The following is an 18,270-nucleotide window of genomic DNA, read 5'->3' as shown; positions in this document are numbered from 1 at the left end:
GCGCATTGAGGTGACTGTTGTTGTGATTTGGCGCATATAAATAAAATTGAATTGCATACATACATATTTAAACAACAACTGACAGTGTACTATGTATTATAGATTATTATGGTGGGAAGATGCCAAAAATACAAAGGTTAAAAGGTAAACATATTATCCAAAATACAAAATGTCTTGTGTTATTAGTTACAATATACATCAACATGTTCATGTACTCTAGATGCAGGTTTAAGGGACAAAATAAAAGGTGTTCATGTGGCCATCAATAAACGGTAAACTACATACTCAAAGACATGAATACAAACAAACTGCAGCGAAACCTGCTTCAGAGAAAGACAAGATTTCCTGTTTGAATGTCAGTAAAAATGGGCAAAAGGGTGCAGGACACAATGAGGCTATCTGTATTGTATGTATAATTTATCACATTTAAGCCACACTTAAATGGAAAAAAACCCTACTGAGCTGAGGGACTATGAAATATGAAACACGACAAGTAAACAACAACAACAGACTTGTTATGAAAGAAAATCAGACAATATGATGTGTGTGAAGAAAAAATAGAAAATGCGCCAGAATGGCAGAGAATAGTGTTTGATTAGGACTTGTGTTCGCAAGCCCGTACTTTCAAATTTCTCTCAAAAAAGAGAGAGAGAGCACAGAAATCCCTAAAAACCTAAACAACAAGCCTCATGTGTGGCTGTGAAACTTCTGCTTGAAGCTTCACAGTTTTACAAAAGATGAGCAATGGTATCAGAAATTATCATGCTTCTCTGGTAAAAAGGCAAAAAACACATGTCTGTGGCCATAAAACCACTGAGGCTACAAGTCTGCTCACACTGCACTAGAAAACTTATAAGATATTTAGCAAGTCAAATTTGCTCAACTGTATCGATCTGTTTTTAATGAATTCAGCCCCAGCTGAGCCATACTTTTCTCTTATTTGGAACGTCAAAACTTTCCAAATTTCCAAATAATATCCCACTTTTCCAGAGAAAATAGAGCTTTGGCTCAAATGTGTTCTAGATTTAGAGTTGATTGCATGAAATTGACAAGTAAAGCATGGCATCAGAAATTAAAATACTTGCTGTTGAACATTCACACTGCTTAGTCACTATTACAGTGAGTAAAAAAGCTTAGAAAGCTAACCAGCCTAAAGATTCATTCTCACTATCACCAGCATCCAACAAGCCATCAAACTCAACTTAAAGGCTTGATCACTACATAGAAAGTAGTGTATATGACACCTGAACTTGAATGTTTTATCGTTTTTCCAGTTGCAATGTTTTTGATATTTCAAAAGCAAGAAATCTCACGCAGACTTGTCACATAAAAACAAGATTTACCAGAACCTTCAAATGGGGACTCGTGACTACTAATGTCAAACTTTGTGTTTTGATATATTTGTCACTAGAGCATGGCTGTGCCAGCAAAGGAAGTTGTACTGAAGATATATCATGTTAGTCAAAGTGTATCAAAGCTGTAATATTTAAAAAAAAACCTTACTGTAAAAAGGTGAGCTGTTGTTTTGCAACAACACAGAATGCCCCCTCTAGTACATAAGCAGTGCTGTGTGCTTCTCTTTACTTGACTGTTTTAAAAATTCAGTGTCACCGTGACATGTTTGTGTTGGTGTCTAGCATCAGCAGACACTGCTACAGCACAGACGTAATTCAACAACCAACCTGCATGATAATCTGATCTTGCTCTCTAATCTACATCATCTTGGCTTTCTGCGGGGAGTGGAAGTCCAGTCATTGCTTGATGCTATTGGCCAGAGGAGCAGACAGCTTGGGTTGGTAGACTAAATACGAAATTTAGGTGCCACTACTACTGACCCTGTCAACAGCAGCGAAGCCTGAAAAACTATGAGTCAATTGTGTTGTTGCACTGATGAGTACGGTTGTTGTCACAACAGCGTCAGTGCATCAACAATACTGTCTACTTATTAATGAAGTAAAGATGTAGATGTGTTACTTTGCTTAAATTTACAAAATCCCCAAACTTTTTATGTGTTTTTTATTTGTTTTATTTGATGGGTCTATGCACAGTTGTGGTCATGTACTCATGGTGATTTCGGGCTATTAATGATCTCTTAAACTGATCTTTTTACAGGGTGAAAGGATTTACAGCATACAACTTAATCCAAATCCAAAATAAACTCTACAAGTTTGAGTTTATTTTTGGATTTTCCCTAATCCACACACACAGGGTCAAATACATACATACATACACCCTTGGAAATTTAACCTTTGGTTATCTGTTAGAAAGCTGCACCTCAACAAGATATTTTTGGTAGCCATCAACAGCTTTTGCATAATTCTGGCTGAATGTTTGACCATTCTTCTCTTCTTGGCAGAACTGGAGGAGTTTAGTATCTAGGCTCATTTTTACCTGTTTCCTTTTAACTATCTGAAAACCTAAAAAAATCATTCTAAAGTTGGCTTTAGAGAATAGGTTTTTTCTAAAACCAACTGTGAAGTCAAATAAAGAACAATCTGACTGTCAGTGATGTGAGAAGAAGTCATAAATACATCCACCTACACAGAAAGCAGCAAGAAAGGTTTGTCAGACTGCAAAGTGGAGTGATGTCTGTTATTATTACTATTTATGTACCATGTACAAAGAGCTGAATGCCTTACCCGCTTGCGCAAGTTACAGGTGAGGATGAGGTTGCGGGAGAAAGAGTTGGCGAAGGAACTGTAAAACTCCAAAACTTTGAGCAAAGCTTCCCTCTTGATGACGTGGAGGTCACAGTAGGTAAGCGCTCTAACATTTGCACACGCATGTGCAAGAGTCGTTTCTTTCCAAAAGACATCTCCGAACACGTCACCTTTTCCTGAGGACACAGTAAACAGGAAGAGCATTTTATTCATCAGTGACAACTATCGCAACATCAATTGTTTACAAAGATGACAGCTGAGGTAAAGCACAGAACAAGCCCTGCATGCCCCACACATTCAGTAAATTAATACTGTGAAGTTACACAAGTTATTCAGATTCCTGCTGCTGTGGCACAGCACAGCCTAATGTTGGAAATGCTTACCAACAATGAGTTACAAGCACGAACACACTAAGAAGAAGTGGGGGAAAAAAAAGAAATCCTGTCCTGTTATCTATGAAACTGGAAAATCATGTAAGATTTGTTTTGTTATATAAATCTGTTGTGTCTGCTTTTGTTTGGTAAAGAAAAATAAATCTATGTATGTATACAGCGGCTCTTTTTATTTTGCAATTTGCAAGTTGGGAAAAGGTCCAAGTTTAATAATTTATTTTATTATACAAACACAAATTTGCATTTAAGAAAACCTGACTTTTCTTTGTATAGGCTGTCAGTTATTGGACATACAAAGAAAATCATAATTGGCAAAATACAGTATCCGCAGGTCACACTTACAAAAAATGGTAAATGACAATCGGCCGATAAAACTGCAATTTGTGCATCTCTAGTTTAATTGAAAAAATATAGAAGCCTTTAAAAAGTATCTCATAGAAAGCAAGAAAAAAGTGTAGACCACAGTCATATAGGACTGGGGAGCTGTCTGCGATCTTCTGGCAACTATGACTCACTACACCTGTCACTAGGCCTGAATGAATGAGGCTGAATATACTATAAGAGCTGCTTGTAATGTATAACTTGAGATGTAGTGATTTACTAGCAATTTCTGAGTATGTCTACAAACAACCCTGTCGATGTCTGATATGGAGCCACATATACCATTGCTGCATATTTCTGTGTTTTACCACCACCCACCAAAGTGTGAGTTTACATGAGTTAAATGGTCACACAGCATGGAAATGTCATTTAAGAAATACATTAATATTTAATGAGAATGACATTAAATCTCTGTGTGAACCACACTCTTCTTCTTCTATCAGTCTACGCTTTGTTCCTTAGCAACAGTTTTACCTGGCCAAGTCCATAGCAAATAGACCTGCTGATTTAACCATTTTCATCATTAAAAGTTGATGGCAGCTGGCATGTAGTGGGTATGGATACTGTTATGTTGCCAGGTAGATAACTAATAAACCATAGAAGAAACCAGAAAAAATATTTTTTGAAACATTGACTATAGAGTTCTGCTTCACCCTTGGGTGTTGATCAATGTGTCTGAAGTATAGCAAATTTCTTTGAAGCACTTAGTCTTTGGAAATAGAAAGTTCACCATCCATGACGTGTATGCTCAGTAGATGGTTCTTATATAGCCCTATTCTACTCCACTTGAGCATTCCAAGTGCTTTATAAGCATGTTGGCACTGTTGGTAAACCTGGGTGAGCTACAGACAGCCCATCTAGCTGCCTCTATTGCCAGATGGAGCAAGTGTACAAATCATGTGGTGCAACTGCTCTGTAGGCTACTCCTGCTTGTGCAGTGGTTGGTCTGCCAACCAGTCGGAGAGAAGAGCAAACGTGTCTACTGTAGCCACTACCTGTGTTTTTTGTACTTTTTAAAAAACTATTAAATACCTACACACACAGAAAACAACTGCAGTAGCATGACAGAGTATGCATGAGGCTGCTACATAACCTTTGTTTTTTTTTCTAGGAGATTCATAAAGTCTTTAAAATCTTTTTAAAAAATACAGTAGGAACATATCTGAAGAACAGCAGAATTTAAAAAAAATCTTAAAAAAGTTATGACCTAGTGAATAAACAAAAATTCAGCTAAAACCTTCTGGATGATGAAGCAGATGACATATAGCAGACGTATATATGTATAGCAGATGAATGAATATTTACACTTGTGAGCACCTCCTGAGCAGTGCCATGCTTGTTGTCATAATAACAACACAGGAAGAGAACAACAATTATAGGAACGAACGAATACATCATGTCATCAAAAAATATTTGTGATTGATGAATTCAATGGGTGCCTGATAGTCAAAAAATTAATGTGTATCAATTGACTCCAAAAAGGCTCCAACCCCACTGTGTTTCCTGATATGAAAAGAAATGAAGTTATAAAACACAAAAATAGTTTAAAAATGACCCATTATGAAATCAAGATATCTTAAATAGGCAGCATACAGAATATAATGGTGCTTCTGCATGACTTTTCCCAGAAGACATCTGTGCACTCTGAGCTCAAGAAAGTGAAGACGAGACTCAAATCTGTGTCAAACTTGCCACAACTATCGTCTCAGCATTTTTCTGACAGCTGACCTGGATAAGATGTGACAAAAAGCAGTCCACGCTGTCCACAAGCTGTCACAACACGCTGAGTAATACGCGTATACTGCTTCCAACATACAGTCGCAAAACGAAGCATGTATGCCACTGTGGGTGTGTGAGTGAGTGAATCTCATCTTGACAATCCCTCCTTTGCACCCTCGAGGGCCCATTTCCTTCTGAACATCCAACAGAGGCTCAGGCAGCAGGACTCATCTGGAATGAGCTCCCTGGAGACCCACAGTTCCTTGCCAATTAGGAGTCTGGATGTGGATGTGGTCACGCGGACCAGGGGGTGCTGAAGATGGTGGCAATGTGTGCACTGAATCTAACGCGTACAATGAGATTATAGATGGATGAAGATGGATACATTGGGGCCATAACCCCCATTTCCAGGCTCTGCAATACTCCTGATCACTCAAACACATCTAAAGCCTTCATATTATTCTGCCTGTCTGCAAGAAGGAAAGTGGTGTACAGTGTTAGACTATAGATAAGAAGCAAAAAAGAAATAATCAACTCTCATATGCAGTCTTAAAGCCTAAATGTTATCTTTTTGACTGCAGCCAAAGGTTATAATTTTTGGACTAACAGTGTAAGTCTTAAGTTATCAGCAAACACTGATAAGCTTTGTTAGAAAGTTGCATTCATACCTGCTAATAAGTAGCAAGTAACAGACTAATAAAGTACTAGAATTTTACTCACCAAAACTGAAGCATAAACTTTGTTGCAGAGTCTATGTCATAGCTCAGCATATATTTTAATCTGGGGCAGAAAATGTGTGCCCACAGTAGCCTGCAACGGGCTATTTTGGGTCGCTATATAGGTTTTCTATGGGCAAGACTATTATGGGTTGCCCACAGAAAACTGTAATGGGGGACCTTCAGGGTAAAACTACTATGGGGCCTGTATGGGCTAACCCACAAAGCAGCCACAGAGGGTTTTCTCTGAGCAAGCCCACCGTCGGGTACCCAGAGAATTTCCTCTTGGGGATCCAAAAGGGCAAAATTGCTACAGGCCCCACATTGGCTACCTTTGCCCATAGAAAACTCATGTGTTCTGCAGCTCTAATTAGAAAACTGTCTCAAGCCCCTTGTGTCTGCAACCTGTTAATTAATGAAACCACACCCTTAATCTTAAGAATTAGTGTCACTAGTGGTGACAGCAAAAGTTGCAGGCCTTGAAACAAATAGCTGATGGGTTGTAGCAGCCACCACATTAGAGGCTAAAAATCATGAACTACCCTAAAATGGCAATTACCAGTTAGCATTCTCTAAACAGATAGATTGCAAATTGCATTTTTCTTGCCCTCATCAATCATATGCTGGTCTGCCAGTCTGGTATCAAAAATCTGAGATGATGCAAAGGAAATCAGCTGACTAGCATGTTCTAATATTTGTTCATGTTGTTTGGACAGGTTTTCTCTACTATAGAGAATCTTCAACAACAGTTCAGGATTTTCTGTTTTCTGCAATCCAGATGTTGATATTATTTAACCATCTATGACTAACAAAACCCTCACAAGAACAGCTCATTCAGATGGCTGGTAGTGAAAATGTTACAGCATGGCCTGGTAAACAAAGCCCACATTTTACTCCACCTTTGCTTTTGTGATCAACTTTTTGGCTTCTCAGGCCAGACCACAAATTGTACGACCATAGCACTGGGATGTTGCACTCCTTCCTCTTGTAGAATCTTTAATTTGACTGTTTTATATGCTGTGAAGGAGTGCTACCTTTTCCTGATTGGGGCATGCACTTGTTCCTCATCCTGCCTTCCTCCCCTTTCTGCTTCTTCTCCATTCTGGCTTCTGTCACCAACTGATTGGATCAGTGCCATAGTTCTATGCTGCACCCTCAGAATATATATATTTCTGTTTTTTTAAAGGGCTGCCAACTTGCCATTCAAGGCAGCTGTGATTTAGTATGAACACCTAAACAATCTCTGCTCTTTGTGAGTAACTATATGTGAGACAAACAGAGTTCAGGGTAGGGTTAGAATTCTTTTGCATTGTTTTTTATAGTTCTTTATCCTCTTGCTATTCCCTGGAGAATGAGCCAAGAGTTAGATCTTTCTCTCTGTTGACTTAGATGGGGTCAGGGGCCTCACTTCCATTTTATTATTTTTAAATAGAATAATTAGGTAGGTTGGGATATTTCTGCATGAATTAAACTTTTTGTTTGTTGATTAATTAGCACCCATTTGCCCTGGTTGAGCTGTGCTTGATTTGTATTTCCACTGTATAAACTTTACTCAATCAGAGTGTGTCCAAACTTTGCTTGGACCTCTGAACATTACTTTCCTGTTCCCTTTCCTGTTCCCTAGGAAGCTGCGGTTCTATTCTATTATTATTTCTTTCTTTATTTCAACATGAAAACTAAAATCATTGAAAACGCTGAAGAAAAGAGACAAATCAATCACAGGTCAGTAAATTAAATGAATGTGAAGCGCATTTCAGCATGACCTGATCTTAGAATGCCAATAAACAAGCTACCCTCTAACTCATATTAACCTAGTTTACTTGTTCAATCACATCTCATCCCGAATCTGTGTCAGTATAGTCTGAGTGCTTTAAATGTTCAATTTGGGGAAAACAGTCTTGTTTTTTTCTGATCTTTCACTAAGGAACCCCATGCTGAAACAGCCTTGGCAGAGAAAACAACAGATGTTAATTCCTCCCTGCTGAATTTACTTCCAAGGTTTGTTTCCCCCATATTATCCCGACCCTCTGTGACACACTGTACAATAATACATCTTTGATCCCACTGGAATCCAACAGGACTTGCTGGGTGCCAAATCTTAGCCAACATAAACAACCCAGAAAAAAAAAGAATCAAAACAGATCACAGCTTTTCTTAGGCATCAGTGTCACTGAGACAAATGCGGTGTTATCCGGTGTTATCCGGTGGTATTTATGCAGATGAATGCATTTGCTCTAAATGAATTACACTGGAGAATTTCTTCTCTTTACAAACACCAACTCACAGTTAACGTTCTGACATATGTGTATCCCCCATCAGCAGAAAAAGAAATTACCTGTGGGTGGATGTGCCCTTCTATTGCTTTATCTAGCAGTGCTGCTCAACCTGATGGCAGTCCAATAAGATACATGTCAAGGTGGTACTTAGAACCGGTGTGCTGATGCTGCTGTAACCACTGTCAGCCCATTATCCTGAACCGAGTAGGTGGAGATAGTTATACAGCTGCAGTGACACTGATATCCTCCAACAGCAGCATTAGTGGTCCTTACTGTATTAGAAGCCCCACTATTACCATTTGAAGCCCATGCTGGCCTTGCCGCAGATAAACTGTCCACTTGTAGAAATGCTGTAGATATGAATGATTAATAATTTCTAGTGAAGATATAATTAAGTTCATTCTATTCTCAACAACAGGAACTTGAACTGCCTCAAAGTCCCAACATGACCAACAAGGTATTAATCAGCACTACTTACTCTAATAAGATGATTAATTAAAATAATTAGCTAATTAAATAGAGAATGTTGCTGCATCTGATTACAGCAATATGTCCACAGCACAAGCTTTATGAAGTGTAACCAAGGTGACCTGAAGGTCTGAGAGGGTTTAAGCACCTGGGAAGGGATCTCAAGACTGCATTGTAGGCGGTTGACAGGTGGTGTCGTTCTCTGTTTAATGATGGTTGTTTACAGTAGATACAGAAGGCTTCCTTTACTCGTCTCTCAAACCATCTGTCTTAATGGTCAGAAATGTGAATGTTCTTCTTCGGGTACAGATATACAGCTGAGTCTTGACTTGTTGAGGTAGCTGTTGAGGTGTTGTGCCATGCATCTGTAGAGTGGCTGTTTGGTTTGTACCATGTGGATGTCTCAGCACTCTTCACTACACTGCACAGCATAGACTATGTTGTGTAGCTTGTGTTTAGGAGTTTTGTCCTTGGGGCAAACCAGATTTTGTCTGACGGTGTGGCTGGATATCATACTTAGAATTAAATTGTCCCAAGTTTCTCAGACAAACCTGCTACATAAAGGATGAAACAGAATGCTGTTCTGTTTGCAGTGTTGGGGAGTGATGGAATACACGTACCGGCGTTACGTATTTAAAATACAAAACATGAGTGAATGTATTTGGTTACAGTTACCGTTTAAATGGGTGATAATCAGAATATATTTACTTTGTTGAAATAAATAGAATACATGGCAGTCATTTCTGGTTTCATATGTTTGGCTATCCCCTTTCTATGCCTTCTCCAATTTCTGTTATAAAATGCAGTCGGGTGTAGGTTTAGCTCAGTTGGATGAGCATGGTTAGAGCAGCCGGCGCAGGTTTGAGAACAACTCACGGCTCTTGTTTTAATTTTTTTTTTTTTACTCAATTTCCATCTGGGATTAATACAGTACAAAAAAAGGCTCTAATGTAAGCGTCCCGTTAACGCTGGTGACGTCAGTTACACAACGGACCCAGAGCCAGCATCCACGGGCAGGATCTCTTATTTGGAAATTCCGACACCACTTCATAATAAGAATAGGATGTGTGAATCTTCAGTATCTTCAATGTACTATTGCTATTTGATTTTTATTTATATTTATTTATTAATGAACTCATCACTGAGCTAACATTGTTAGCTGCCATTAGCTGACTGAAGACTGTTAGGCCGTTTCTAAATACTCATGTACGCAGGTCTGTACTTGCGTTTTCGCTAGTCTGGACTTCCTAAATTCACACACGAGTCCAGACTTCCCGAGAACGCAGCGCGATTGTTCTACAATTGGAATGGCAGTGTACTTGATGACATCACAGCTGTCATTTTTACTGCCATCCCCTCTTAATGTAACTGTGATTAATATTTGCAATGGAAATTACACATGACATAAAAACATTATACATGATATACATGTTTAAAAAAAAGATAATTTGAACTGATTTTAACTAATCTGAATTGAATAAATATTTAAAATATAATCTGATTTTAGACTTGATGGATAGCATTAACAACCTGCTAGCTGCACGTAGTCATGTGCAGTTCCACATGATTATAAACAGACAAAAAGAAAACATATGACTGATACAGAAAAAGTTTTCTCCACCAGATCACTGCAAAAAGTGCAGCCTTGCCTAATGTCCACCCTATTGTTACTCATTTTATATTAAGATTTGAAAATCTAGTTGGTACTAGAAAAATTTGCATTTCCTGTGAAAATGCTGTGTGGATGCTTTAAAGCTGAAGCTGTCTGCAAAAACTAGCTGAAAAAGCTGAAAAGTTGCAGAAATTGTAAAAACTTTGCAGAAGCAAAGGAACTTTGCTAAAATGGAATAACTTAGCAGAACTGCAATATCTTAGAGGAAACATAATACTTGGCAGAAATACAATAGTATAGCAGAACTTTGTTGTAACTTACCAGAAACATGATAACCTCTCAAAAATACAAGAATTTAGGAGAAATAGTATAAGATAACAGAAAGAATATATTCAGCCAAAAATACTTAAGCATTACAGAAACACAATGATTTAGAAAAATAGTACAACACAGCAGAAATACTGTGATTTACCAGAGACACTGTGATGAACTATGAATATTGTAATTTTAAATCAATACTATGTTTTAGCACAAATACTATAATTTGACAGAAATACTATCATGTGGCAGAAATACTATGTTTCAGCACAAATACTCTGGTTTAGCACAAATATTATAACATAGCAGAAATACAATTATATAGCAGAAATGCTGTATTTAGAAAGAAAATATAATATAGTAGAAATAGTATGATTTAGCAGAAATACTACAATATAGCATAATAACAATGATTTAGAACAAATACTATGATTGAGCAGAATAGTAATAACTTAAGTGAAAATACTAGAAAAGTAAGATGACAAGCTGAAAAAAAAAACGGAACATGGTTAAGTTCCCTCAAAACTAATTATTTTTCACCTGTGATAAAAAAAATAAAGAAATAAAAATAAATGTAAAAAACAAGAAGGAACAGCCAACAGATACACACAAAATCAAATATGTATATACAAATGCACAGAGAGAGACACACACGGAGGGTCTATGCCAGTCAACCAGTCTGAATATAGCCTATTATATGTTTTTCTAACAATGAGATACTGCCCTAAAGAGGGTCTCTCTCTCTCTCTCTCTCTCTCTCTCTCTCATGCACACACACACACACACACACACACACACACACACACACACACACACACACACACACACACAGGGAGAGAGAAGTAAGCTGCTGAATTTGAATCCACCAATCAGAGAGGCTGTGTACTTTTTCCCGCCAAAACAGGTGCACGCAGCACAGAGAGACACAGGATTTTTGCAGTCTATTTCTCATAATGACGACTCCCCTCAAACAAATGACCATAATTTCCTAACCGTAGGTGCTAGAACGGTCATTCTTACACCGTTTTGTTCAGAAGAGATGGGGGAATCTTAAAGTGTTGACAATTTATCATTAAAATATGAATTATTAAAGATATTTGGAGTATTAATATCATTCTTTCACCGTAAGAGACAGCAGGCTTTGGTGAACAATCATGGAAATTTTCAGGTCTCTGTGGAAATCCATTAAAAAGATATGACGAGAGAAAAAAGTGGTTCATTTCCAGAGTTTGAAATCTGAAGAAATCTGAGCGAAGGACGAATTTCCTACCCTCAAACAAGTCCAACTCATTTCAGAACGGTAATAGGTGAGAAAGAAATTCTTGAATTGTGAGCGTCAGGAGTGTCTGAAGATATACTGGGACAAGCCTCATGTCTTAACTTTGCTACGTTAAGGAGATATGACAATTCGAAAATGCCTCTCATTACAGAAATCAGGCGGTGATTTTGAACAAACTCTCCATTGACTTTCTATGGAGAGTTTTCCGACTTTCTGTTGGTCTGAGGAGATTTGCCAAAATTCTATAAATTCCACAACAATGATAGTGACATTTTCAGAAAGCCAGCAAAAATACCTACGTTTTGATGTATAATATGTGGAAGTTGAGTGAAATTTGAGCAAGTAGCAAGAAGTTGTTCGGACATGAAGAGAAGACTGTGAAACCTTCAGTGGCACACTGGAAGCCAAGTGCATAGCAACCATAACAACGCATGGTTGTTCTACGTGAAAATATGAGGAAGTGGTTAAGTTTCAAAAACAAGCAAATTTTAGCAGAATTGCAGAAGTTTCCCATTCATTTCAAATTAAAGGAAAAAAGCTTAATATTTTAAAAAGTATAATAGTGAAAATACCAAAAGACATAGCCGTCATTAGCAGAAATAGCAGAATAGTTTAAAATTTGAACGGTGAAAATCGGCTGAAAATTGTGGAAGTAGATCCACAGCGAAAAGTGTACGGAAACACCAAGAAGGAACTCAATAGTGTGGATGCTTAAAGCATCCACACAAATAGTGTGGATGCTTAAAGCATCCACACAATTAGTATGGCGAGTAACTTTCAGTAATAGTAATAAATCACACAGCAATAGAACATTCATGTAGTTGTAAACAGCATGACAATATATCCAGTAATCCAAAGTATTCAGAATACGTTACTCTCAATGAGTAACTTAACGGAATACATTACAAAACACATCTGGAGCATGTATTATTTAATCTGTAGTGGAATAGATGTTAAAAGTAACCTTCCCAACACTTTCTGTTTGTCATTCTGATTCTTCCTAGTTGGTGTCTGGCCTTCTTTCCCATATATCTTCCCTGAGTTGGTGGAGACCCAGTTGGTCTTCATCAGGCTTTAAGAGGTCAGTGTATTTATTTATTTATCTATTTTTACGTTTCTGTTCCATTTCTTTTGTTGTGCCTTACAGGGAATGTTTTTTTGTTGAGAATTGTAGGGTCCTGATTACTACAGGGAGTGCAGAATTATTAGGCAAATGAGTATTTTGTCCACATCATCCTCTTCATGCATGTTGTCTTACTCCAAGCTGTATAGGCTCGAAAGCCTACTACCAATTAAGCATATTAGGTGATGTGCATCTCTTATTTATTTATTTATTTTTTGCCTGTCCCGTTTGGCTCTTTTGCCATCGGAATTGTTGTCTAAAGGTAAAGAAAGATGCCCAACGGATTTACTTTACCAAATTGACCATCCCAGCCTTGCCGTAATGGTCCATTTGATTCACCTTTTATTGTTTATTTTATTTTCACTTACTGAATACGGGACAGACTTGACTGGGGGAAAGAAGGGGAGAAAGAAAGAGGGAAAGAGAAACAGTTGAGAAGAGGGACGGGGGAGAAGGGCAAAAGACAAAAACCAACAGAACAGGCAGAAAAAAAAAAAGAAAAAAATGCATATATCAATCACCTGGATCACCTGCTGAGAAAGAAAAAAGAAAACAAGCAGAAGAGAACAAGAGTAATAGAATAAACAACATCACAATGATATATGGGAATATGACAGTAAATACTAAATATTAAACATTATTGTGCAGCACATAAGATCAACAGAACACAGTGTGCTTTGAGGTAGGAGCCAAAAAGGGTGTAGTTTGTGGGTGTGATCACCCGTGTGTACACCTGTGAGCATGGACGCGCTTGGTTTTTTTTTTAAAGGTTCCTTCATGTAATGATCTGCTAGAGGGTGTGGGGGGGCCACAGCCCCGTCCTCCAGGGCATGAAGCAGGTATGGAGGAGATCAAAACTCCAGACATCCAGAGGCCCCCAGAACACAAGAGACCATGGAAGACCAACAGAGGGGCAGCCGCGCCACTGTCCCAGAAAGAGCTGAGGAGAGTCCCAGATGAGGGCTCACTCAGCAGCCGCGGAGCAGAAGCCAGGGGGAGTTGCAGTGACACGCCCGTGAGCTCCGCCGGCAGCCAGCCATGCCTGAGTGACCGAGCCCCAGGCCGAGAGGCCGGGGGCACCCCACCTCCGAAGTGGCCCGAGCGAGCCCCAGGCTCCAGGCCCCGATAAGCGGCCGCCAAGGAGTGAGCCGGTGTGTACCTGGACGCCCATCCCCGGACACAAAGAACCACCAACGCACCGATGTCTGAGGGAGTCCGCCACTGGCAGGGGAAGTGGTGGTAGGGGGAGATAGGCCTCCAAACCTTGGAGGGCCTGAGATGTCCCCAGAGAGGTGGTGTCTGACACCCAACCTGACATATAGACACAGAAATACAGGCATACACATATACAAACATCCATTCCCACCCTCATGCTCTCATATGCACTTACTCCACACTCAACCAACGTGGAGACAGACATAAAGAGACGTTGTACACACGATCACACTCCCCAAGCGTACTCTACGAACCGGGTCTAGGTACCCTTGCCCCTGGAGGGGGGAACTGCACCCAGACCCAGGTGGTGTTACCCTTTTCCCTGCGGTGGGGGGAGGCAGACCGCCCCGACTCCGCAGCAGCAGGGAGGCCCCACACTCCAGACCGCAGTCGGACGGCCAACTCCTCCTCCTAGCCCCCCCGCTCCAGCAGGTCGCAGAGAATGGGGGTGAGAGAAGACTCCAAACCTCCCTCCACCCGCTCATTGTAGTGTTGATGCATGTGTGTTCTAAGGTGCATTTAAAACCCAGGAGGGCATGGAGCTACCTGCCAGAGAGCAGCAGGTAAGTGCATGGTCCCTCCTGCTAGCCCTCAATGTCTACGTGTATTTAAAATTGAGAGGTGGGCAACGACGCCAGGGGTGAGGTGTACACCCTGATGGTAATTTGGACTCCGTGTATCGTGCCCACCCCCAAGATCCTATATGTATGTGTAATGAGAGTGTGAGTAATGTGAATGTCTAAGTTGTGGGATAAAATTGAGGCAGAGGCAGCCAGAAGGGGACAGAGGGGGGGGTAGCCTCCTCTGCACCCTGGTGACATACCCCTACTCCAAGGTCCTGCATGTGTGGGTGGTTGTGGTGGAGCGGGAAGGGGGAGGCAGCTGGAGATGGGGAGGGAAGGAAGGGAGGGGCAAGTGACCCCTCCCTGGGGCCAGCTCCCCCGCTGACCCCAGTAGGCACCCCCATACTCCGCGACCCGCCAGGGAAAGGGGGCCTAGGCCCATCCAGACCGGGGCCCAGTGATGTGGAAGGGGTGTGGTCTAATGACATCAACACCCTATATCAGGTGTGCATAATTATTAGGCAACGTCCTTTCCTTTGGCAAAATGGGTCAAAAGAAGGACTTGACAGGCTCAGAAAAGTCAAAAATAGTGAGATATCTTGCAGAGGGATGCAGCAGTCTCAAAATTGCAAAGCTTCTGAAGCGTGATCATCGAACAATCAAGCGTTTCATTCAAAATAGTCAACAGGGTCGCAAGAAGCGTGTGGAAAAACCAAGGTGCAAAATAACTGCCCATGAACTGAGAAAAGTCAAGCGTGCAGCTGCCAAGATGCCACTTGCCACCAGTTTGGCCATATTTCAGAGCTGCAACATCACTGGAGTGCCCAAACGCACAAGGTGTGCAATACTCAGAGACATGGCCAAGGTAAGAAAGGCTAAAAGACAACCACCACTGAACAAGACACACAAGCTGAAACGTCAAGACTGGGCCAAGAAATATCTCAAGACTGATTTTTCTAAGGTTTTATGGACTGATGAAATGAGAGCGAGTCTTGATGGGCCAGATGGATGGGCCCGTGGCTGGATTGGTAAAGGGCAGAGAGCTCCAGTCCGACTCAGACACCAGCAAGGTGGAGGTGGAGTACTGGTTTGGGCTGGTATCATCAAAGATGAGCTTGTGGGGCCTTTTCGGGTTGAGGATGGAGTCAAGCTCAACTCCCAGTCCTACTGCCAGTTTCTGGAAGACACCTTCTTCAAGCAGTGGTACAGGAAGAAGTCTGCATCCTTCAAGAAAAACATGATTTTCATGCAGGACAATGCTCCATCACACGCGTCCAAGTACTCCACAGCGTGGCTGGCAAGAAAGGGTATAAAAGAAGAAAAACTAATGACATGGCCACCTTGTTCACCTGATCTGGACCCCATTGAGAACCTGTGGTCCATCATCAAATGTGAGATTTACAAGGAGGGAAAACAGTACACCTCTCTGAACAGTGTCTGGGAGGCTGTGGTTGCTGCTGCACGCAATGTTGATGCTGAACAGATCAAAACACTGACAGAAGCCATGGATGGCAGGCTTTTGAGTGTCCTTGCAAAGAAAGGTGGCTATATTGGTCGCTGATTTGTTTTTGTTTTGTTTTTGAATGTCAGAAATGTATATTTGTGAATGTGGAGATGTTATATTGCTTTCACTGGTAAAAATAAATAATTGAAATGGGTATATATTTGTTTTTTGTTAAGTTGCCTAATAATTATGCACAGTAATAGTCACCTGCACACACAGATATCCCCCTAAAATAGCTAAAACTAAAAACCAACATAAAAACTACTTCCAAAAACATTCAGCTTTGATATTAATGAGTTTTTTGGGTTCATTGAGAACATGGTTGTTGTTCAATAATAAAATTATTCCTCAAAAATACAACTTGCCTAATAATTCTGCACTCCCTGTAATGAGCTGTCATGGTCACGTAGCTTTCCGTTGCCCTGGAGGTCTGCCCATTTGTAGTAGTTGGGCAACAGAAGATGCCTGGGACAGTTCAGCCATAACTGGTCTTTGTATTTGAGTTTCTGGTAAACCTTAGTGTTGAAGCTACATTTTGCATAAGATCCAGTCTTAGCTATTGTAGTGATCAGAGCAAGGTTGAGTGAATTCTAATACACACTTATACACACTTAGACATGCCATGATATCGGGTTATATAAGCATGTTAAAAGTCTGGTGTCTAAAGCAGATTTCCATTTCAGTAAAACTATATTAATTATTATTAAGTGTGTGGCCACTTTGACAGATTCAGTTGTAGCTGGTAGCAGTCTGCATACAGAAGAACTCATAACAACAGTCACTTAGATGTAGATGAATATACTAATATTAATACTGATAATAAGAAAAAAAATACTGGCACTGTGGGTGAATTGTTAAGCATCACTACTCTGACTCAGATGTTATCTCACTGCACTCTTGAGATAGTCATTCAAAGCAGCACTGCCTTAAAAAAGATATTACCCTCTCTGTGGAAGGTTCCCTTTTATCATTGTCTCTTTAACCTCTGCTTCTAATATATTCCTCTTTTAATGTATTACACATCAAAAAAGCTACATGATCATTCTTAGTACCATATTTTGTAATGCAGCCAGTGCACACTTGTATGTGATTAGAGGCTCATCTCCTGCTGCTCACTGTTTCTCACTGGGCCAGAACATATTGCTATATGAATAGAATGAATAGAATGGATCTGTAGAGAGTTCTTGGTGTAAGGGGACACACTCATCACCAGACATATGTTGGTTTTGGTTGAATTCATTGACAACCAAGCAAAGATAAATGCAGTGGAAAAACTCTTTCTCAGCATCACGCAAAAGCACTTCTGTTTTTTTTCTCCAAGGTGCCTTGCGGGGCTCCATAAAAGGCTGGTAATTGTTTTCCTAACATATTTAATAATGGAGTTAACACTACATGTAGTGTGTTGACTTTAGGTGTGTTAATTTGTATGTCTCTGTTCTCCACACTTCCACATTTCCACACAGATACTTTATTGTCCCTCAAGAGAAAATCTGTTTCCACAGCCTGTGTATGGAGACATTAAAGAGCCATTTTAAAAACACACACTGGCATTACCACAAGTATCTTTGTTGTTCCAGAATATGTGTGCGCATACTTGTGTGTCACCTGATGCCACTGTACACTAATGAGAGCAAAGTGTGTTACATGCTCAAGGAGCATCCTCACCACTCAGCCTGGGGGAAAATCACTGCTTCTGAAACCACATCCAGCACAGAGCAGCTTCATCCTCCTTTTCTTGTTCCTCCCTCTTTCTGCTTCACCTTAATTTCCATTTATTTCACTTCTGTCTTTAAGTTGTATGATCATACTTATTTTCTCCTTCCCTCGTTTTACCATCAATCCTTCCGTCTCCTTTTTATTATTTTATTTGTATGAGTCGACTGTGTTTTTCTCCCCGTTCCTTTGTTCCTTCATCCTTTCCTCATCTTCTTTCTATCCTGCAGTCTACCCTCTCTTCCTCTCACCACCAAGGATCATTGCATTCTGCTTTTTTTTATTCCTCTATTTTGAAATCACTTTCTTTAGAAGGCTTCACTTCTTTAGT

The 18,270-nt window shown here is 40.1% G+C and overlaps 1 protein-coding gene across 1 annotated transcript in view; it reads right to left on the bottom strand.

Moving 5' to 3' along the window:
- kcnh5b (potassium voltage-gated channel, subfamily H (eag-related), member 5b) overlaps positions 1–18,270 on the bottom strand; it is a 191,046-nt gene that overhangs the window by 58,197 nt on the left and 114,579 nt on the right. Inside the window, exon 12 of the mRNA XM_086274700.1 lies at positions 2,640–2,836. Within this exon, the coding sequence (XP_086130826.1) occupies positions 2,640–2,836 (197 nt within the window). The remainder of the gene's footprint in view (positions 1–2,639; positions 2,837–18,270) is intronic.

Source organism: Aulonocara sp. 'chitande type north' Nkhata Bay, linkage group LG19 (assembly GCF_057382095.1).
Source record: "Aulonocara sp. 'chitande type north' Nkhata Bay isolate Kocher_YH1m ecotype deep benthic linkage group LG19, A_spYH_male_GT1.1, whole genome shotgun sequence".
Classification (NCBI taxonomy): Eukaryota; Metazoa; Chordata; class Actinopteri; order Cichliformes; family Cichlidae; genus Aulonocara; species Aulonocara sp. 'chitande type north' Nkhata Bay.
Note: the sequence above shows the minus strand (reverse complement) of the source record. Positions and strands in the feature narration are given on the sequence as shown.